This window comes from Petromyzon marinus, chromosome 1 (assembly GCF_048934315.1).
Source record: "Petromyzon marinus isolate PM22_M1 ecotype Great Lakes invasive population chromosome 1, UKy_Petmar_22M1.pri1.0, whole genome shotgun sequence".
NCBI lineage: Eukaryota > Metazoa > Chordata > Hyperoartia > Petromyzontiformes > Petromyzontidae > Petromyzon > Petromyzon marinus.
The window spans coordinates 33595254-33619019 of record NC_133667.1 but is presented as its reverse complement, the minus strand read 5'-3'; the positions used below and the strand labels follow the sequence as shown (position 1 = coordinate 33619019).

Sequence of the window (23766 nt, the reverse complement as noted above, 5' to 3'; positions counted from 1 at the left end):
CAAAACTCCAATCGGCCAGCAACAGAGAGCATTGATTAAAGGTGCAATAGAGTGTACCAGGTTTTACGAATTGAGCGAGGTTATTGTGAAGAACTTTGGAAAAGAGAGACAATGGCAGGGAATTCCAGGGTGGAGCCGTGCGAGAGACGAAGCAGAGAGAGAGAGAGAGAAGTGATGTGATCTGCAGTGAGGGGTGTGCGAGTCGGTGAGCCAGTGGGTTGGTGAGCGGGTGAGCGAGTGGGTGAGTGAGTGAGTGAGTGAATGTGTTGTTGTGACCTGCAGTGCGGGGTGTGTGTGTGTGTAGGTGAGCGAGTGGGTGAGCGAGAGTGTGAGTGAGTGAATGTGTTGTTGTGACCTGCAGTGCGGGGTGTGTGTGTGGGTGAGCGAGTGGTTTGGTGAGCGAGTGGGTGAGTGAGTGAATGTGTTGTTGTGACCTGCAGTGCGGGGTGGGTGTGTGTGTGGGTGAGCGAGTGGTTTTGTGAGCGAGTGGGTGAGTGAGTGAATGTGTTGTTGTGACCTGCAGTGCGGGGTGGGTGTGTGTGTGGGTGAGCGAGTGGGTGAGCGAGTGGGTGAGTGAGTGAATGTGTTGTTGTGACCTGCAGTGCGGGGTGGGTGTGTGTGTGGGTGAGCGAGTGGTTTGGTGAGCGAGTGGGTGAGTGAATGTGTTGTTGTGACCTGCAGTGCGGGGTGGGTGTGTGTGTGGGTGAGCGAGTGGTTTGGTGAGCGAGTGGGTGAGTGAATGTGTTGTTGTGACCTGCAGTGCGGGGTGGGTGTGTGTGTGGGTGAGCGAGTGGGTGAGCGAGTGGGTGGGTGAGTGAATGTGTTGTTGTGACCTGCAGTGCGGGGTGGGTGTGTGTGTGGGTGAGCGAGTGGTTGGTAAGCGAGTGGGTGAGTGAGTGAATGTGTTGTTGTAACCTGCAGTGCGGGGTGGGTGTGTGTGTGGGTGAGCGAGTGGTTTGGTGAGCGAGTGGGTGAGTGAATGTGTTGTTGTGACCTGCAGTGCGGGGTGGGTGTGTGTGGGTGAGCGAGCGGGTGAGCGAGTGGGTGAGTGAGTGAATGTGTTGTTGTGACCTGCAGTGCGGGGTGGGTGTGTGTGTGTGTGGGGGAGCGAGTGGTTTGGTGAGCGAGTGGTTGGTAAGCGAGTGAGTTGGTGAGCAGGTGAGCGAGTGAGTGTGGGGAGCGGTAGTGTGGCGATTAGCGCTACGCTACGCTACGAACCCGGCGGCCCGAGTTCGATTCGCACTGACGGCCAACATCAGCGACGATTATCTGAACCGGTCCAGGGCCTCCCCTAGGTCGACTCAGCCTCAAATGAGTACCTGCTGCGATGTGTAAACATCGCCACTAGGTAGACAAAGGCGACCAGGCGTCGTGTTGGCCACCCGCCCCCTCGTGCGCTGTGCTGGCCTTCATTAGGTGCTCGCTAACAGCACTTGCTTCAACAGTCTGCTAAGGCTATACGGGAGATCTTTGTCTATTTTTGTTGTGACCTCCAGTCTGTGAGTGGGTGAGCGAGTGAGTGTGTTTGTTGTGACCTGCAAGTGTGGTGGCCGTGGAACAGTGTGGACGAGACGAAGCAGTGAGCTGCCAGATCAACAGCCGTCGACGTGGAAGGGGGAAATCCAGGTTCAAGGTTCGAAGACAGCGGGGACCGCGGTCGTCGTAGCGATAGAAGAGCGAGAGGGGAATTCGAGAACTCGATCTGATCTCACCCGATCAGAACCTCACTCGGACGGACCCTGTCAGACCCGATATGATGAAACACATCCTGAGCCGAGCCCACGCGAGACATCCTTACCGGATCTTAACTCGACCAGGTCCGATCGCTATCTGACCCGAGATCGACGTCTGCCCTGACCTGACCTCATCCGATATCGCTCGACCAGTCACGGCCCGTGCACGTACGCACGTTGAACTTCTTTCGCACCGTACGTAGCCAACCGTGCTAATCAGAGGTGCGGGGGATAGGACAACAAGCTAAGACTTTAAAAGCTGGCCTATAGCCCGTATGGGGGGCTTCCTCCAGCAGTGGATAGATCATGGCTGATGATTATGATGAGGACACACAAAAGCCACTACGTGACGTCTACACAACGCTTATGCCAGGCTAGGTGCACGCTGAGGCCACGTGAAGTGTCGACGACTCGCTGCTGGCAGGAGATCACGGGGCAAACCAAGGTGTTATGGGTTAACTGACTGAGATGACTAGTAGATGCATGCATAGACAAAGATCCCCCGTTTAGCCTTAGTAGACTGTAGGGGCAAGTGCTGTTAGCGAGCACCTATAAAGACTGGCACGGCACACTAGGAGGTGGGTGGCCAGCACCACGCCTGGCAGGCTTTATTTTATTTTTATTTTATACCTACGTGACTTTACCGAATAGAACCACAGAGTATAGGCTTTATCTCCCCAGTGGCGAAGTTTACACATCGCACCATGTACTCGTTTTGAGGCTGAGTCGACCTAGGGGAGGCCCATGCCCGGTCCAGATAATCGTCACTGGTGTTGGACGTGAGCGGGAATCGAACCCGGGTCTCCAGGTTCGTAGCGCAACGTGCTAACCGTTGCACAACCGCTCCCCACAAGTGAACTCATACACACGCGCACACGCACGAATAGCCGAGAGAATGTTAAGAAAACCGAATATTGAAATAGCTCCAAGACTCACGCTCTCTTGATTTTCAATATTCGTTGTGCCGCTCACATCAAATGCCGCAATGCGACTACGCTGTATCATCATCAGTATTATTATAATGGCACACATACAACACCGGCTTCAACGCCAGCCTTCGGCGACTGAACATTGGCGAGAGCTCTGCGGACAGCATCGGCGGTCTCTGTGAAGGAAGCTGCTGGACCGACCGCTTCTGACAATCCAACAACGACTGCTGTGTCGGAACGCAGAGCATTGCGCAAGCTAAGCCTGGGCAGTGTAACGGTGCGTCGAGTAATAAGGGGGGTCTTCAATGTCGCGATAAACGTGCGCATCAAATCGCGTACGCAATGTGCGGTCTCTGTGCGTGCAGGGAGAGTGGTAGAGTAGCGGTTATCGCGCCGTTCGAGTCCTCCCATGGCCACCAACACCAGTGACGATTGTCTGAACCGATCCTGGGCCTCTCCTAAGTCGACTCAGCATCAAATGGGTTCCTGGTGCGATGCGTAAAACATCGCAACTAGGGAGACAAAGGCAGCCGGGCGTGGTGCTGGCCACCCACTCCTTCGTATACCGTCCCGGCCTTCACAGCTGCTCGCTAACATAACTCTACCCAACAGTCTGCTGAGGCTATACTGGAGATCTTTGCCTTTGTGCCATCGCTGTGTAATTGTTAGCAGCACACCCGAACTCGCGATCCGGAGATCGTCCGTTCGTTCTCCCGACGCGGCAACGCGAACAATGAACAAATCCGCTCCCACTACCACCCCCCTTCCCCGCTTCTGTCGCACCCAGAAGTATAAAGAAGCATAATTGGGTTCACCTATATTTTTCTGTGGTTTTCACACCTGATGATGATGATTGCTTGTGTTGCAGTCGAAACGTCGTGAGAATTTTATTGTTTTATATTTTTTATTATTTTATTGTTTCCCTTCTACGTGACTTTACCGAAAGAACCAATAATATTTATCCCTGCAGTCACGAAAACTTGAAATCAAAATGGGTTAACCTATTTATGGGTTCACCCATTTATGGGTTCATCCATTTACAGGTCGCGTATGGCGGGGTAAAGTGTAGGTACCTCGAAGCGTGGGAGACGAGGTCAAATTAACCCTCTAGGCAGAGGCATTCTGTTCGAATGCGGTACAAAACGCGATATTTCAAGAGCCGCAAACGCATGCGAATACGCACGTGCATCACGCAACGTGTCTCGAAGCAGTCCGTGAAAGAGGCTCACGCGGCTCCGGAGCCGCAGGTTTTTGCCGAGCCTTGCTCTAGAGCAGGGGTTGAGGAGAGGAGGGTCTCTAAGAAGTAATTCCTCAAATGGCGTGAGCAAGAGATTGCAGCGCTGCGCCTTTATCTTTTTTAAATTAAGTTCACAAACAGTAAATTAACACGCACGTTAAGCGACGGTAATAATGAAACGCGATTATAAAAGTTTTTAAAAATATATATCAGCTAATTACAACAAATGTATGTTATTTATTACAGTTGTTGGATATTGTTAATACTAGAAGGGGGTGGGGGGGGGGGAGTGAGTGTGGGGTGGGGGGAGTTGACAATGCGCGAGCGTGGGCGATGCGGAGAGGCGACGCGCCCGCGTGGTCGGGAGAGAGGCGGTAACTCGGGCGGTCGCGGTCTGAGTCACCGCCGTTATTAATTTGAGCGCTCAACGAGGCGCGAGAGAACGGGGGGGGGGGGCTCAAAGAACAATCGGCTGGGAGACCGGGGGGGGGGGGGGGGGAGAGTCCGCAGGCAGGCGCGCGTGGCATGAGCGGGAGCGTCGCGGCGCTGATGAACTCCGGCCGGGGTAACCAGAGTTCGATTCCCGCTCGCGGCCACCGACGCCAGTGATGATTCGACGAACCGGTCCTGGGCCTATCCACTAGCTCGATCTCAGCCTCAATTGAGTATCCTGGTGCGATGTGTAAAAACATCGCCACTAAGGAGACAAAGGCGGCCGGGCGTAGCGCTGGGCATCCACCCACGCCCTCGTGTGCAGTTCCGGCCTTCATAGGTGCTCGCTAACAGCACTCGCTCCAACAGTCTGTTAAGGCTACACGGGGGATATTATACGTGTCTTGTGGGGAGCGGTAGTGTAGCGGTTAGCGCGCTGCGCTTACGAACCAGGCGACCGGAGTTCGATTCCCACCCACGACCAACAACACCAGTGAAGATTGTCCAAACCGGTCCTGGTCGGCCGCCTTTGTTTCTTCATTAGCAATGAAGAAACAAAGGCGGTCGGGCGCGGTGCTGGCCACCCCATCCGTTGCTGGGCCTTCAAAGGTGCTCGCTCTTGCCCCAAATTATCCGTTAAGGCTATAACGTTAAGGCTATAACGTAGGGGGGCGTCTTTGCCTTTGCACGTGCACGTGTGTGTGTGTGAGTGTGCACGTGTGTGAGTGTGCACGTGTGTGAGTGTGCACGTGTGTGAGTGTGCACGTGTGTGAGTGTGCACGTGTGTGAGTGTGCACGTGTGTGAGTGTGCACGTGTGTGTGAGTGTGTGTGCACGTGTGTGTGCACGTGTGTGTGAGTGTGCACGTGTGTGAGTGTGCACGTGTGTGTGTGTCCACGTGTGAGTGTGCACGTGTGTGTGAGTGTGCACGTGTGAGTGTGCACGTGTGTGAGTGCGTGAGTGTGCACGTGTGTGAGTGTGCACGTGTGTGTGAGTGTGCACGTGTGTGAGTGTGCACGTGTGTGTGTGTGAATGTGCACGTGTGTGTGAGTGTGCACGTGTGTGAGTGTGCACGTGTGTGTGTGTGAATGTGCACGTGTGTGTGAGTGTGCTCATCCTTACGAAAATTAATTTCAAAACCCGCCTTGGCTGGGCCGGGGGGGGGGGGGGGGGGGCAAAGGGCGCGCGTCTGTACGGAGCCCGTCACAATGCCCCCTTTGTGCGCATCTTATTGCGGACGCAACTGTACGTGCCCGTGATGGGTGGCTGTGCCGCGTAATGCCCCACGTGCATGCGCTTTGGTTAGCGGTGGTATCAGCGGTGTGGGCGCGCTAGGAACCCCGAGTTCGATTCCCGCTTCACGGGCCAACACCGGTGACGGTTGTCTGAACAGGCCCGGAGGGGGGGGGGACTCCCCTAGGTCGAGTCAGCCTCAAATGAGTACCTGGTGCGGTGTGTAAACGTCGCCGCTAGGGAGAGAAAGGCGGCCGGGCGTGGTGCTGGTCACCCACCCTTTCCGTATGCCGTGCCGGCCTGCGTAGGTGCTTGCTAACAGCACTTTGCTCTACAAGTCTGCTACGGCTACCCTGGGCATCTCTGTCTTTGGCGAGCTACGAAATCGGCCACCTAGCCACCAACCCCACACCACTCCTTCACAAACAAGCACTGGTGAAGTATGGTGAAACAACCCGCATGACCAACGCGGCGTGTGGGAGGCCTTCGTCCAGCAGCGGATTTGACAAATGGGCTGTCAATTATTCTGCGATAAATTATCGTAGACATGCGGAGTGGCTATCACGTGATGCATAATGTTTACCGAGCACGTGGTCAAGGTCAATCCTCCTCTTAACCCCCATTCTCCCCGTGACCCCCACACTCACCTCCACGCTTTTATTCGTACCTTTGTGAGGAGTTGAGGCGGGGGGGGGGGGGGTTAAGCTGCTTTGAAAAAAAAATAAACCATTCAAAATTTCCAAATTCAACCCTCCTGGCAAAAAAAAAATGCCATGGGACTTAGTGAGGCTCTCCTGGACTTATGGATAATTAAAGGCGATTGTACACGTGCATGTACGGCCATTTTGTCAATCCACTGCTGGATGAATCCCTCCCCATACCGTGCGGGTCACAGGCAGGTATTTGACCATACTGGACCACACTGGTCAGGTGCGGGTTAGCGTTGGGGTGTGCACACAATTCACTGCGAGCAGAGACTGCGCGCCCGTCAAAAGTCCCGCGTGTAACTAGAAAAACAATCAGCAATGCGAGAGACAAAGGCGGCCGGGCGTGGTGCTTGCCAGACCAACCTCTCTCCGCCCCGGCCCATCACCACCACCACCACGTGTGCAAGCCGTACCGACGCCTTCGTAGGCGCTCGCCAACGCTCACTTTGCTCCGAAAGTTTGCACGTGGGATCTTTGTCTTTGCGTGTTAAAAGTAATGGGAATAGAGGGAGAGAGAGGGAGGGGGGGTGGAAATCATCCCGAAAGAAAAACACGTCCACGAGAAGCCTCGTGCGGTTGGATTTCATTTCTCTTCGGATTATTAATAAAACGCACCCCTTAAACACCGCCATCACCACCGCCACCGCCACCACCACCCCCCGCCCCCCCTGGGGGGGGGGGGGGGCTGGCGCGGCGAATTCCCTCTCGTAGCCACGCGCGGCGCCCACAAGGAGTGCGTGGGAAGAGCTCTCGTGTAACGTGAGTCGTCTGTCCGTGGCGCTCAGCCCTAAGCCTCCACTTAAGCCCCCTGCGCTAAAGCGAAGGCGGGAAGTGTCGCTTCGCGAGCACATGTACCTAATCGCTTTAAGCTGATGACTTTGACGAAATATATTGCTCCTCCAAACCCCGCTCCCACTACTCTCTCCCTTTCTCCCCCAAACCCGACCCCGTTCGCGCGATGCGGCGGCGGCTGCTGCTGCTATGCAAGGCGGAGTCCCTTTTCTGCCCTGAAAATTCAGGCGACCTCTGCTATTTCTTTTCATTAAGCGGTGAGACTGGAGGCGGAGGAGGAGGAGGAGGAAAGGGTTTGGGTTGGATGATGATGAGGAGGAGGAGGCGGCGGCTGGGGAGAGGTTGGTGGACGTTTATTTGGCGCAGGAATGTCTCCACGGCGGATGAGATAAGATTGGGATCTCGAGCTCGGGCGTATGAATCGGGCGCCCTGTTCGCGCGTGTCCGCCACATGAAAGCGCGCGCGCGCGCACATACGCGCACACGCGCGCACGCACATACACACACACGCGCGCACGCACATACACACACACGAGCGCACGCACATACACACACACACGCGCACGCACATACACACGAGCGCACGCACATACACACACACGAGCGCACGCACATACACACACACACGAGCGCACGCACATACACACACACACGAGCGCACACACACACGCGCGCACGCACATACACACACGAGCGCATGCACATACACACACACGAGCGCACGCACATACGCACACACACGCGCGCACGCACATACACACACGCGCGCACGCGCATACACACACGAGCGCATGCACATACACACACACACGCGCGCACGCACATACACACACACGCGCGCACGCACATACACACACACACAAGCACGCACACACACACACGAGCGCACGCACATACACACACACACGCGCGCACGCACATACACACACACGCGCGCGCACACACATACACACATACACACACACGAGCGCATGCACATACACACACACACGAGCGCACGCACATACACACACACAAGAGCGCACGCACATACACACGCGCGCACGCACATACATACACACACGAGCGCATGCACATACACACACACGCAAGCGCACGCACATTAATACACAGACACACGCACACACACATATATGCATACACACATACACGCGCGCACATACACGCGAGCCCATACATATACACACGCACGCACAAATACACATACACGCGCACACACACGCATGTACACACATCCACACATATACTCGGATATACACTCGGATATAGGAAAGCACGTGCACATACACAAAGACACACGCGCTCACAACCACAGATATAAACATGCATGATACAAAGGCACTCGCATATACATATCATACACATATATAGCACATGGAAACATAAACAAATACTCCGACGCACACGTATATACAAAGTCAAAGACCCCAATATAGCCCTAACAGACTGTTGGGGCTGGTGCTGTTAGCGACCAGCTATGAAGGCTGGCACGGCACATGAAGGGATGGGTTGCCAGCACCACGCCCGACCGCCTTTGTCTTGCCAGTGGTGATGTGTACACACCCCATCGGGGACCCATTCGAGGCTGAGTCGACATGTTAATACATGTAACACACGTGTACAGAGCCCCGTAGAGCCTCACAGACTGTTGGCCGGAGCCGCCCACAGCCACCTTTGTCTCTCCAGTGATAATGTTGTATTACCCTACCAGGTACTTGTAAGAATTATACAAACACATCTCAAATACTATCGTGATTGAGTAATGACCGATGCAAATTATAATGATGCTATATAAGGAACTGGAAAGTATAGAGAGATTTAAAAAAGCCAAGTAAAATTAGTGGTCAAACAATATAAAAGCGTACATTTCAAAACTGCCCCCCAGTAAATTGCAATGGTCACCAGAAAGTTATATGTGGCTTTAAGTGTCGCGATTAAACACACGTGTACCACCTGTGTCATCGTACAATGTCATTGGCGTCGGACAAACATCCCAATGCAGGACCCTCCCGATAACAAGGCTTGAGACTCAAGCCTGTGGTGTTCCTGGGCAAAACAAGAAATTACTCTCGATATTATTATGATAATCACAGTGTCAACGAAGTCGCCTCCCGTGGGAGTGTGACGCGGGTGGAACGAGAGAGAAGATTTTGCGTGGGAAAATCCGCTGTACCACGTTGCAACGCATTGAGCCAAGACGGATCGGTGTCTCCACTTAGTGTCGTTTCTTTCTTTAGTTTGATATGAATACTCTACACAACGACGCGATGCGATTAATTTGAGTTTCTGTATTTATGCGTCGAACGAAGACCCCTTTGTTGCATCGAGAGATGCCCCTTTTTTGCCCGCAAGATCTGAAGTTCGCCGGCGTTGATCTAAGCGAGCCCAACACTGCTGATGAGACGCTGCGTGTCGAAACCGATCCAGGGTTTTGCTTGTCTTGAAGCACTGCTCCTGAAATGATGTGCTCCCAGACGGAGCGTGCGACTCATGGGCTGTGTCAATAATTATTTTGATTGTTTAACGTGGAGGGAAACATTGCCTGACGTCTGCTCATTGATGCTGTTATTCTGCAAAAGCGAATCATGAATGGGTGTATTTAATTCCATGCTAATATATTTTGGTATCGCCCGATTAATGTGTCAGCTGGTTGAAAATAAAGGATTTAAATTCAGTATGTTGCCGACAAATAACTGAGATTGCCTACAACTGCGGGAAGTCACTTTTACAAAAAATGCATTCATTTAAAGTTTCCCTTCGTTGAGAGCGACAGAATCTACTACACCAACGTAAAATACGATTAGTATTCGTAATAATGAATATGACACATTTGCCTAAGACAAATTGTTTAATCACCATAGGTCATCCTCTAATATACCGCTGGATGGGGTACCGATTACAAAGAATACCCACAATCCGTTGTCAATCAATCCACTGCTGGATGAAAACTGCTCAACACAGTAATGAATGATATTGCCTATCGATAGCATCCGGATTAATAAGACGCATCTTCCCTGACCCTCCTCCCCACTCATTATTTTACAGAAAAAAGTTGGGGGTGCGATATCTATACTTTACTGAGAATATGGTACGTAGATATATACACACAGAAACAGACAGAGAGAAGGTAAAAAAATAAATTGGAGTATTGTGGAAAGCAGATTCCGTACTCGGACAAACCACCCCCTCCCCCCATGTCCTACACATCCGTGTAATAGAAACGGCATGTTCAGAGTTTGTTGGAGACATTGCCAGCTTGATCAGTCACAGCCAATGCGCATTCATGTCAGATCTCATTTGACTCAACTGTAACAACACCAAGATTAATATCCTATTAACAAAAAGCACGTCCAAACGCTTCTGTAATTTTAACATTTTACAATTTGGCTTCCGACGGATTTTATGCTGCTCGACACTGCAAACTCAACTAAATTATTTTTCTTTTACCAGCTAAGGCCCACTGAGATAGAAAGCTCCTTTTCAGAAGCGACCTGGCCACAAATGACAGCCCAAGGAAACGGCTTATCACGTTTATAAATATGGAAGGGGAAAAAACGGAGAACCCGGAAAAAAATCCACGCGACCACGTGGAGAGAGACACGCAAACTACAAATATACAGCAGCAGGCGTCAGGGGTCGGGATCGAACCCACGACCTCCCGTATACCATGCGAGGTAGTTCAGTGTATAGTTCTTGATATCACAGAGCAATAATTGTATCTTATATTATAATTGCATGCACTTTTGTAAATAACCATACAGCATTAAATACTACTTTTAATTCCACTTTTTTTTTCCTAAAGTATATACGCTATGTATTATAGAAAATCATACTAATAACGCAGACGAAATGAACGCCATAAATAGTATAGCCCACCGCTTAATTTGTATGCAGACATAGGTACATCGATGCGCGTACACGCATGCACATATATGTACAAAATACAGTCTTTGTATCTATCTGCTGCTCTATATCCATACTTCACCACGTGGGTCATTGCAGATAATATAAGTATATTCACACATGAATGATTGCACCATTCGTAAGTAAGCAAGTATTATAGCATTGTCTTCTACATCCACTCCGATAAAGAAATAAAAACACACCTTTCAGCAACATTGCCTTCTTCTAAAATATAAATGGTGGGCTAACGTTTCGGGTAAAGGAGCTTCTTCAGGTTCAACGGTACATTGTTTGCGAAACGTTTACAGATTCGAAAAATGTAACTCTATTCAATCCGTTTAAAGTGCAGCATGTTACGCAATTAAACAAACAATCCGAGAGCAGAAAAAAAAACTAAATCGATCTTTCTGGATAAACGCCGATATGTTTACTGTACTGGCTCAAGGAGTTGTATGTTAGACAGTGCTCATTTGAGCAGGACATACCCTTTGGATGCATTTTTATTTAATATATGTACAAGCAAACGTAACTAACATTTCGCCCTACACTGGGATAGCAAACTTGCGTAGCATAGCTTCGCGGTCGCAAGTACAAAGTAAAACACCGCGGGTGGCCAAATCGAAAATTCCGTCGCAGCATCACCGCCGCGAGCCGCCGATTTAAAAGTTTCACGAAGAAAAACGCCGCGAACGACCGCAGTGGCTTATGAAGTAGCGAGGGGAGATACAGCGCAGACGGCGCGATTGATGGGCACGTGCACAAGACAAACATCCCACGCGATATAGCCTGAACAGACGATTGAGCAGCGAGTTGCTGTCAGCGAGTAGCAAGCAACCATTGACACGAGGGGGTGGGTGGCCAGCAGCCACGCCCGGCCGCCTTTGCCTCCCCAAGTGACGATTGTTTACACACGGAACCAGGTACTCATTTAAGGCCGAGTCGAACTATGGGAGGCCCAGGACCGGTTCGGTTGATCGTCACTGGTGTTGGCCGTGAGCGGGAATCGAACCCGGGTGGCCGGGTTCTAACCGCTACACTACCGCTTCCACGTACACACACACACACGCGGGCGCGTACGCCGTTGCATCCCCTGTGAGTGAGTACAGCGATGTAGCTGTATAGTCTACGTGTACGAGTATATTTGTGCATGTGACTATACGCGCATAGTGCTTGCAGGCTAAACCAGCCCATCGTGGGACGTTCCGGCTTTTAAGAGGTGCTCGCTGACAGCACTTGCTCCTGAAGTCCGTTAGAGGCTCCAGGAGGACCTTTGTCTTTGTATGTAAAAATAATGTTTTGCTTATCAACAAACGTTGGGGCCGAAAAATTGCAAAAAAAAATCAAAAGGCTGCGAATCAAGTAATGCGCAAGTTGTGCTTACGCGGCGTTTTACAAATATATTGTCCGACGTTTTGGGCAATAACCCTTCTTTCCCACGGTGCAGTTTTTTCAGGCACGTGCAATAAGTGTTATTTTAAGTGTATTGAAACCGGACGGCTCGACAGAATGAAAACGCGTTGTTGCCGAAACCAGAATTGGGTGGCGTTCATATAATTTGGCAACGGGTTACCACGCTGGAAATTTCACGTTCGCATGACACGAATATTGTTCTTTTTAATAATAAACATCGTTACCATTAGCGGCGGGGGGGGGGGGGGGAGACATCCAAATGGCATCGGTTTATTTTGCGACACTTTGCTGACGAGACAAAAGAAAACACCTCGACCCTAGGTCGCTTTGTTCGATTAAACAAAAATGCTTCAGGGAGGGAAGGCGCGAGTTGGGGAGGAGCAGGGACCCAGGAGGGACCGGGTGGATTAAATGTCATTTCCTTTCAGAGATTTAAACAAATCCTCGTCACCTACCTATTTGTTTGCATGACACCGGCACACACGTATGTGTGTGTCTCGACGCTCACACACGTGTGTGTGTGTGTCTCGACGCACACATACACACGTGTGTGTGTGAGCGTCTAGCGTCAGCGCGTCGTGCCCAATTTGCACAAAGACAAAGGTGCTCCCCCCCCCCCCCCGTTTTATAGCCGTAACAGACTGTTGGGGCAAGTGCTGTTAACGAGCAACACCTATGAAGGCCGCCACGGGACACGAGGGGGTGTGTGGCCAGCACCACGCCCGGCCGCCTTTGTCTCCCCCAGTGGCGATGTTTACACCGCACCAGCTACTCATTTGAGGCGGAGTGGACCTAGGGCAGGCCCAGGACCGGTTCAGATAATCGTCACCGGTGTTGGCAGTGAGCGGGAATCGAACTCGGGTCGCCAGGTTCGTAGCGCAGCGTAGCGCTAACCGCTACACCACCGCTTCCCCACTCACACACACAAAGGCAAAGAGACATTGCCACCCCCCTCCCTGTACAGCCTACGCAGACGGTTTACACATTTAGCACGACACCGGGGAATCGACGACTGTCGCGATTCATGGTCGCTATTCAATTATTGATAATTATTTTTCGTATCGATTAACCGTCTCCTTTTGAAGGGACCTCATTATTGCAGGGTTTGTAGAACTCCAGTCCTCCCGAAACGCAACTACTCTACGTGTCTCCGAGTTTAACAATTCCCCCCCCCCCCATTCAAATTAACTCGCCCCACACTGCACGCGCCCGATGATTGTTAAACACACGTCCCACGTGACGCGCTAAGCAATCAATGCAGTCTGAATCACGTAAACATGTGTTCCACGGACACACGCACACTGGCATCTAAATATTGATTTGAATAGGCTCTATTTACGCAAAAAGCGTTAATTGTTTAGCGCGTCACGTTGGACGTGTTTAACAATCATCGTGCGCGTGCAGCGTGGGACGAGTTAATTTGCATTTGAATGGGGAGTGAATCGGTAAACGCCGAAAGGCGTAGTGTGCGGTTGTGGTGGGACCGCGAGGACTGGAGTTTGGGATAGTCATTAGCATCGCTTTGGAGAACATAAGTAACGCAACATATATATAACAAACACTATACGAATGGAGATATTACCGAGATATGATCGATGCTTCCACAAGCGATTTTTTTTCCGCCTGAGGACGACCACTTGTGTTGAGATCGAAACGTCGTGATTTATTATTTTTTGTTTCATTTTATTTTTCTACCTACGTGACTTTACCGAAAGAACCAAAGAGTATGGATTCCTGCAGTCACGAAAGCTTCAAATCAATATATATTTACCTTTTTAAGGCAGTGTTATTGACGACTGTGTCAAATAGAGGTTTTTTTTCTGTTGTTATACGTACTTTCGGGCGAGCGATTCTGCACAACCGCTTGCAACTGACGTCTGCACTCACGTTTCGTGCTTTGTAAATCGCTTGTGGAAGCATCGATCATATCTCGATTATATTTCCATTCGTATATTGTTTGTTTTTGTAACGGGTTCACATGATCCCCTAGAGGCCGCTGCAGGTACAGTCACCACAATGCAAACAATGATAATCGAATTTAATCGAATCGTGGCTCATCGAATCAGAGAACTCTTCCAAACTGAAATCCAATTATCCCAGTCGACATTAAAAGATGCTATCGGACCAATGTGAACATACATACAAAGCTACAGAAGCCATATATTCAAATAGATAGTTATGCATAGAACAATGACAATGGACCTTTTCAGAGGAGTCCCCTCCAGTGCTCGAATCGTTCACTTTGTCCATATTGTAAATAAGAAATGTTAAACGAATTTTGGGCACGGGACCTCGCGTCTAGAATGAACGGCGGCTGATGGACGATACTGGTGACGGAATAGCGGTCGAAAGGGACGAGCGGACGACCCCCGCAGAAACGCGGCGACGAGATCACTGCACGTGGACGTGAGCGAGATGGACAGTGGAATCGCATGACCATTCAATGCGCCCTTCATCCAGCAGTGGACAGACCACGGCTCATTGTGTAGGCGTTGCGGTGTTGCTCGCAAGCATCATCACCACTGCCCGACGCGGCCCCAGAGGTTTCCCATCGCCTCCGATGCCCCCCACCCCCCCACCCCACCCCGACCGCCTTCTGTGAATTTGAACCCCTGCAGGGGGTCAGGAAAACCCCTGCAGGGGGTGCAACTTGCGAATTTGACACGAGGCGACCGGGCTCGGAGTCGGTGCCGCGTCTCGCGGGGTCGTGACGACGCCACGATCCCTCCCCGTCTCTCACCCCCAGACACAACGCGAACCCACCCTTGTACAGATGCAAAAGCGCCCCCCCCCCTCAATCGTCGCGCGTGCATCGCACGCTCTGCTCGCACGCCCGTGTGCATGCGTGCATGTGTACCCTAGGCGGTTCCCTGTGGCTATGCCCGCTTGTCGTATTAACGGCATCAACACGAATCCTAGTTATTTCTGAAAGTGCCTTAGTCTGGCTATATGAACCTCGAGCAATAAAAGCGAACAATGCGATTCCTACGGGAAACCTTAGTCTGGCTCTCGGAGCCCCGGGCATTAACGCTGAACTCCCTTGGTCTGACTCTGTGATCCCGGGTCTTTATTAATATTGAACCGTAATAATCCTACTGAAGCCTTAGTCTGGCTCAATGATCCTCGGGCTTTATGCATGCTGAACCAGAAGCATCCTACAGAAGAAGCCTTGGTCTGCTTCCACGAGCCCACGGACATTCACAAAGGACCCCAAGGATGCTTGAATTAGCCTGAGTCGAGCGTTGTCAAAAAGTTTCCCGAGATGAAAAGAAAACGGCCAAATAACTCAATTGTCAGGGCCTTTGTTGAAAATAGTCTCGAGGCTCCGTTCTGCATTCCTTGATAAATAAATGACACCATTACTATAATTTGGTCTGCCTCTTTGCGCTCCATAGTTGCACTTAGTACACATTTAAACAAACGCCATGTTTGGCACTTGTTTAAATATGGACTATAGTTATGAACAAAACATAATTAGAATGTAACGGTAAATAGTAAGAGTCATCTGTGCATTGTGACGACATAACGCACCGCGTGCCAACTGTTTCACGATGACGGACACACACTCAATGCGTGTACCGTCGCGGGGCTGCGTGATGTCCAACAAAGGACAATGCAGAAAAACAAATCCTCGGGTTATACTCTACTTATATGTTCCCACGTCGATGCTCCCCTATGACGCGCAATATCACGGATGGTCCTTCAATCTAGCGGTGGATTGACAAAAAGGACTGCATGCAGGTGCTTTGTGTGTACGCGTGTAAACATCGTCACGAGGGATACAAAGGCGGCCGGCCGTGGTGCTTCGCGTGCCGTTCCAGCCTTAATAGGTGTTCGCGAACAGCACTTTTCCCCTGCACTCTGTGTGGCCTCCGGCGTGCGGGGGAGGCCTTTGTCTTTGTGCGTGTGTGCCCCTGAGAATGGTTACCGACGTGTAAACATCTCACGCACACACCTGTCCTCCACGAGTGACACCACGCATGCACGTGTTGGCAAAAAATACACTGTGTGCACATTCAACGCGCCTTTTAAAGTTATACAATGCACAAGCGAAACAGACGCACGCAAGCACAGACCCGCAACACACACACACACAAAAACAAATATCCCCCATATAGCCTTTAACGGACGGTTGGGGCAAGTGCTGTTAGCGAGCACCTATGAAGGCCGGAACGGCGCACAACACCACGCCCGGTCGCCTTTGTCTCCAGAGTGGAAACGTTTACACATCGCAGCAGATACTAATTTCAGGCTGAGTCGATCTAAGGGAGGCCTAGGACCGGTTCAGATAATCGTCACCGGTGTTGGTGGTCGTGAGCAGGAATCGAACTCGGGTCGCCAGGTTCATAGCGCAGCACGCTAACCCCTACACTACCGCTCCCCATACATATATGCACGTAAACATACAGGCACGGACATAGTCGCGTACACACGCACTCACATAGTCACAAAGATCCCCCGTATAACCTGAACAGACTTTTGGGGCAAGTGCTCGCGGAGTCACGCACGCGTGTAATATCTCTTAATGTTCGACGGCTTGTGCACCAGATCTTATTTACTCACGATGTACTTACAAAAAAATCCGCAGACTACCTGCTGGATCTCCTCTTTGTTTCAAAGAACAAATTTGACCTCAGGTCTTCGCTCATTTACCAGCTTCACATTCCCTATTGCCGTACAAAAACTGGAGGAAGGGCCTTTGCTATTGATGCCCCCAGAGTATAGAATGCTATTGCCAATAAACTGCAACTTGAATCGCTACCAATGAGATCTCTCAAAACTGCTCTGGAGGAGTTGTACACCCCCAGCTGCCACTGCTATTCATGGCGTAAAATAAAATAAAATGTTTCGCTCCGGATGACTTTGCAAAGTATTATCTGTATTTTGATTTAGCGTGCTGCTCTTAAAGGTGCATTGAAAAATTTGATACTCCTACTGATGTTTTTGTTGTTGTGGAGAAACTCATGCAGCTAGCTATGGCTCTAGGAATTGGTGTTACATGTTATTTATGTAGTTTATTGTAAAAATTCGGTCATAGTCCCTGTGACCACTGTTACATTGCAATTATGGCTTAATTTTTTTGGTGATTTGGAAAACGTTTTTTGGTTTGGACATGTTTGTTTTGTTGTAGTACAGAGTTTTCTTGTGGTTGTTGTTGTTTGACTTGTATCCCACTGGGATTTTTTGCACACAGCGTTGGTGTACGGTGCTTTTTTCAGGAATATTTTGCTGGTTTTTTTTCATGGATTTTCTGTTTGCACAGTCACATAGTCACTTTAAGATGTTATTCTTGTCCGTGTTTTTTTGTTTGTTGTGGTTGCACCCGATTCAAGAGCCGAATGGCTCACAGGGCTATACCAAAATAAATAAACTGAATAAAACTGAATAAATAAAGCTGGAATGTGCCGTTGACACGAGGCAGACTATCATCGGCAACTTCGTACGGAATAATTATTGACAACGAGAACAGGAGAGAAGAGGTGCGCCAAGGCACCACAAAGACACAGATCCCCCGTATAGCCTTAACAGACTGTAGGGGCAAGTGCTGTTAGCGAGCACCTATAAAGGCCGGCACGGCATACGAGGCGGTGGGTGGCCAGCACCACGCCCAACACACACAGACACACACAACGAGTTTCTTTTCGAGTATTCAAGCAAAATAACCTTCGGAAGATCGATTTAGAACAAAATATTTTCGTACAATAATTTTACGTGTGCAAGTTCAGTCATTGTTTCCTAGCTTGTCATTGCAAATCTAATGATGGACATGTCCGTTAGACCGATTCAGGGGGGAGGAGGTGGGGGGGGGTTACCATACTTCACCACGCTGGTCATCGCTGGTCGAAGGGGCATGGATTTGGTGGTGGTTGGGGGGGCGGCACAACCCGCTAAGCTATCGCTCGCCGCCACTGACGTGAGCCATTGGCAAGCTTCGAACGAACTCATGTGGCCGGGTCGAATCGTGCAACACTGCGGCACCGCGCTTGCTTGTGTGTGTGTTTAATTTGTTGTCCTTCCCCTGCTTGTGTGTGTTTAGCTTGTTGTCCAGCCCCTCGCAACTCCGATTATCGCGGTTGCCTACGTAGGGTGCGAAAGAAGTTCAACATACGTGCAAATAAACATTTCCCTGTGCAACGTAATGTTGTTGTGAGTGTTCCTCTTTGTAATTGTGGCTGCCGCCAGAGTGTGCGTGTTAATTGCGAGCAGATTGCATGCTAGGTGGGACCAAATCTCTCGGAGCAACACAGTTTTGTTGTTGTTGTTGTTCAGTTGTGTGTTTAAGGCTGAGCCGACCTAAAGGAAACCCACGCCATGTTCACGCACGAACTGATGCTGATGACGTTCACCATTAAATTAAACTATTAATTGCTATACCTAGCCATATGGTATTCTCGAATATCGGGGTATAGATATCTAGCTTGTTAACGAGCACCTATTAAGGTTCATTCGCTTATATATTCACGTGTGTACAAATTGGGGTGTGTATACATTTAACATATACACACACACGTGAACTCAAATGCAAATATTTCCCCGTATAGCCTTAACAGATTTTTGGGGCACGTGCTGTTAGCGAGCACCTATGAAGGCCGGCACGCCACACGAGGAGGTGTGGGTGGCCAGCACCACGCCCGGCCGCCTTTGCCTCCCCAAGTGACGATGTTTACACACCGCACTAGGTACTGATTTGAGGCTGAGTCGACCTAGGGGAGGCCCGGGACCGGTTCAGATAATCGTCACTGGTGTTGGCCGTGAGCGGGAATCGAACTCGGGTCGCGGGGTTCTTAGCGCAGTGTAGCCCTGACCGCTGCACCACCGCTCCCCACAAGTGAACTCGTACATACACGCGCACACGCGCTGTGAACCCACAGGCAGTGAACTCACACACACACACACACATCATTCCCACTCGAGGCCCGACCGAACGGCTGGGTAATTGTATGTATGTTGGACTTCTTTCGCACCGCACGTAACCAGCCGTGCTAATCGGAGGTTGTGGGCGAAGGACAATTAGCCTAAATCCAGTGCGCGTGTGGTCAACGCGAACACATCCGCTCATTTCCATTAAAAGACAACGACGTTGACACGTCGACATTCGCACGCAAACACCATAACACATTATCGTCTAATCTTCGCGTACGTTCACGCGCTAAGTGCCAACGTCGATGTCTGCTCGCCGGGGCTGTTGTACACGGCTCGACATATACAACGGGGCTTCGCGTGACAGCGTGCGTCCTTTCGTGACTCCCCCAGTGCGGAGATCGCGGACCCCAGTCGTTCGCTTTACGGCCCAAGGTGTGTGTGGGTTGCCTGGTCACAGTCGCGCTGCTGTGGCCGGTGTCTGTAACGTTTCGTTCACCACGAGAGTCCGTCACCCCTGATTCCGGTGGTTTTTCACCCGGAGGTGGACGTTCCCCCTCCATGGGGGTGCGGGACGTGGCCAGATTTTTTTTTTTAAGATTGGTAAATAATCGGAAACACAAATTAAGCAGTGCAACTGCTCAGTACAACTGCCACTGTTTCATGAAACCCGACGCATTTATTTAAGATTCTACTTCGTTTCAAACGATTGAGAACCAAAGGGGTGCAAGGTTGCGGTAAAGATTAAGAACCCACACTGCCTTCTACCCTCGAGGCCGCTACCATGGAATCAGTGCCGGATGAAGCTAGTGCGGGGCCTGTAGCACATGTTATAAAGGGGCACTTAAATAAATAAACATAAATATTAAAACACCATTTTTTTACTTGCAAAGTAAAGCAATTGTATTTTTTTTATTTGCTATACAGCCAGATAATACGACAAATCGCTAACCTTAAACACCCAATCGTTGTTAAAAGTTGAAGGGCGGTATAGTACTATAGTAATAGAGCAAGTGCAGAATCACTGAACCGGAATTGACAGCTTGAAAGCGTTTAGCGCGGGACCCTTGAAAGTGCGGGGCCCGTAGCTACTACTGCATGCGTAGCTACTACACATGTAGTAGTTACTTGTGCTACCAGGATCATCCGGCGCTGGATGGAAGCGTGGTGATCACGCGGGACGCTCACGCACGCCACGCGCTCCAAGCCGAAGAGAGATCCACGCAATGCGGAGAGACCGACGCACTCCCCTCCTCCCCCCGGTGGATCACGATCCACCACCCGCATTATTTAGGGCACGACCTGCTTGGCCTTAAGAAGATCTCTCACGCACCTGTGAAGAAGGGGCCGTTGCCCGAAACGTCGCCTATGATTCTGATTTGTTTTAATGCCGCACGCGGTGCTATTGGCGAATGCGTCGCGTTGTTTTTGTTTATTCCGCTAATTGTTTTTGCGCACCGCAGCAAAAGCAGCAGCATCACCACCAACGTAATTTGTTTGGCTGGGTGTAAGTGGTGTAAGTGCAGTAGAGATCACGCACTGACCTACCTCGGCCCATCGACTCTCTCTCTCTCACGCCTTCTCACGCACTCTCTCACGCACGCGCCTTTGGGGTGTGTGTGTGAATCCACCAATTAGCTTTGCATTGCGGTATCGCTCACACACTCACACACCCGCACTCACTCACTCACACTCACACACCCACACTCACACACACTCACACACACTCACACACTCACACACCCGCACTCACACGCTCACTCACATACCCACACTCACTCACTCACACTCACACACCCACACTCACACACACCCACACTCACACACACACCCACACTCACTCACACACCCACACTCACACACTCACTCACTCACACACCCACACACCCACACTCACTCACTCACACACCCACACTGACTCACTCACACACACACCCACACACACTCACACACCCACACACTCACACCCTCACACACTCACACACCCACACTCACTCACTCACACACACCCACACTCACACACTCACACACACTCACACACCCACACTGACTCACGCGCTCACGACAGCATCTCAACCCACTCGCGCGCACATTCAGTGGCGTAACGTGATCGGCATGGGCCCTGCTGCCAGGAATGAAATGTCCCCCCCCCCTTCATCCAATGATCTCCCCCTTCATCTTCGTAGCTCCGCGCGCCTAGGCCCCTCTGGCCCATGCAGCACATGTGCAGTTGCACCGCCTGCGCACTCAATAGCTACGCCATTGCGCGCACTGTCACTCGCGCGTGGCGCTGCATCACTCACTCTCTTTGCGTTATGGCTCACTCACTCACTCGCTCACGCACCCTGCTGAATGGCTCACTCACTCACGCACCCTGCTGTATGACTCACTCACTCATTCACTCACTCGCTCACTCGCTCACTCACTCACTCGCTCACGCACCCTGCTGAATGGCTCACTCACTCACGCACATTTCTGTATGGCTCACTCACTCACGCACCCTGCTGAATGGCTCACTCAATCATTCACTCACTCACTCGCTCACGCACCATGCTGAATGGCTCACTCACTCACTCATCGCACATTTCTGTATGGCTCACTCACTCACTCACGCACCCTGCTGAATGGCTCACTCACTCACGCACCCTGCTGAATGACTCACTCATTCACTCACTCACTGACTCGCTCACTCACTCACTCGCTCACGCACCCTGCTGAATGGCTCACTCACTCACGCACATTTCTGTATGGCTCACGCACCCTGCTGAATGGCTCACTCACTCATTCACTTACTCACTCGCTCACGCACCATGCTGAATGGCTCACTCACTCATTCACTCACTCATTCACTCACTCATTCACTCACTCACTCGCTCACTCACTCACTCGCTCACGCACCCTGCTGAATGGCTCACTCACTCACTCATCGCACATTTCTGTATGGCTCACTCACTCACTCACGCACCCTGCTGAATGGCTCACTCACTCACGCACCCTGCTGAATGACTCACTCACTCATTCACTCACTCGCTCACTCGCTCTCTCACTCACTCACTCACGCACATTTCTGTATGGCTCACTCACTCACGCACCCTGCTAAATGGCTCACTCACTCATTCACTCACTCATTCACTCACTCATTCACTCACTCACTCACTCACGCACCATGCTGAATGGCTCACTCACTCATTCACTCACTCACTCGCTCACGCACCATGCTGAATGGCTCACTCACTCATTCACTCACTCATTCACTCGCTCGCTCACGCACCCTGCTGAATGGCTCACTCACTCATTCACTCACTCATTCACTCACTCACTCTCTCACGCACCATGCTGAATGGCTCACTCACTCATTCACTCACTCACTCGCTCACGCACCATGCTGAATGGCTCACTCACTCATTCACTCACTCATTCACTCACTCGCTCGCTCACGCACCTTGCGGTATGGCTCACTCACGCACTTACTCACGCACTCGCTCACGCATTTTGCGGTATGGCTCACTCACTCGCTCACTTACTCACGCACTCGCTCACGCACCCTGCTGAATGGCTCACTCACTCACTCACCCTGCTGTATGTCTCACGCACTCTCACGCACCTTGGTGTACCGCGCGCGCAGGTCCCGCACGGGACTCGGTGGGACCCCGGGAAGCGAGGCGAGGAGCCCCGCCAGCCCCGCCTGCGCCGCGTCCCCGCCCGGCACCTCCGCGCCTCCAGACATCGCCTCCTTCTCTTCCTCCTCCTCCTGCTGCTGCTGCTGCCGCTGCTGTTCGTCCCTCTCTGTCGCCGAGTTCGCCTCCTCACCCGGGCTACAGCCTGCGCCTGCTTTTGCTGCTGATGCTGAGAGCGTTGCTGATTGTGCTGCTGTCAATGTTGGTGATGCTGCTGTTGGTGGTGGTGGTATTCTTGCTGTTGTTGATTGTCTGAATGTATAATACTTGTCTATACGTTCACACACTGACCACAGCGGTACAATGCACCGTGAAATGAATGCAATGGACGTGTATACGCGATTATTTTCCCCGTGTGGTTATGCAATAAGGGAGACTCTGATTATGTGTAGATTTGTGCACGTGTGTGTGGAGGGGTCGGGGAGGTGGGTGGTAACAGCTGACACCGTGTCTCTCTGCCCGTCGTCTCTGTCCCTCTGCGTTGTCTCTCGAGAAGGATGTCTCACTCGGGTGGTGCCTTGTGTCGGGGCGAGGGAGCGCGCGCGCGATCTCTTATAGAGCGCGCAGTGGTGTACCCCGTCCCCGTCGGAGCGCGTGATTGGACGGGCGCTTCCGTTTGTATCCTCTACCCCCCCACCTTCTACCCCCCACCATCTACCCCCCACCCTCTATCCCCCACCCTCTATCCCCCACCATCTACCCCCCACCCTCTACTCCCCACCCTCTACCCCCCACCCTCTACCCCCCACCCTCTATCCCCCACCATCTACCCCCCCCACCCTCTACCCCCCACCCTCTATCCCCCAACCCTCTACCCCCCCACCCTCTACCCCCCATGCTCTACCCCCCACCA

The 23766-nt window shown here is 51.4% G+C and overlaps 1 protein-coding gene across 2 annotated transcripts in view; it reads right to left on the bottom strand.

The window, feature by feature from the left end:
- LOC116940317 (retinal dehydrogenase 2) overlaps window positions 1-23466 on the bottom strand; it is a 72354-nt gene extending 48888 nt beyond the window's left edge. Inside the window, exon 1 of one of the 2 annotated variants that reach the window (XM_032949973.2) lies at window positions 22841-23466. In XM_032949973.2, coding sequence (XP_032805864.1) covers window positions 22841-22963 — 123 coding nt within the window. In that variant the 5' untranslated portion in view covers window positions 22964-23466. Of the gene's footprint in view, window positions 1-20784; window positions 21210-22840 lie in introns of those variants that run through there. The other variant, XM_076067335.1, reaches the window with a different exon arrangement.
- Between the last annotated feature and the right edge of the window lie 300 nt (window positions 23467-23766).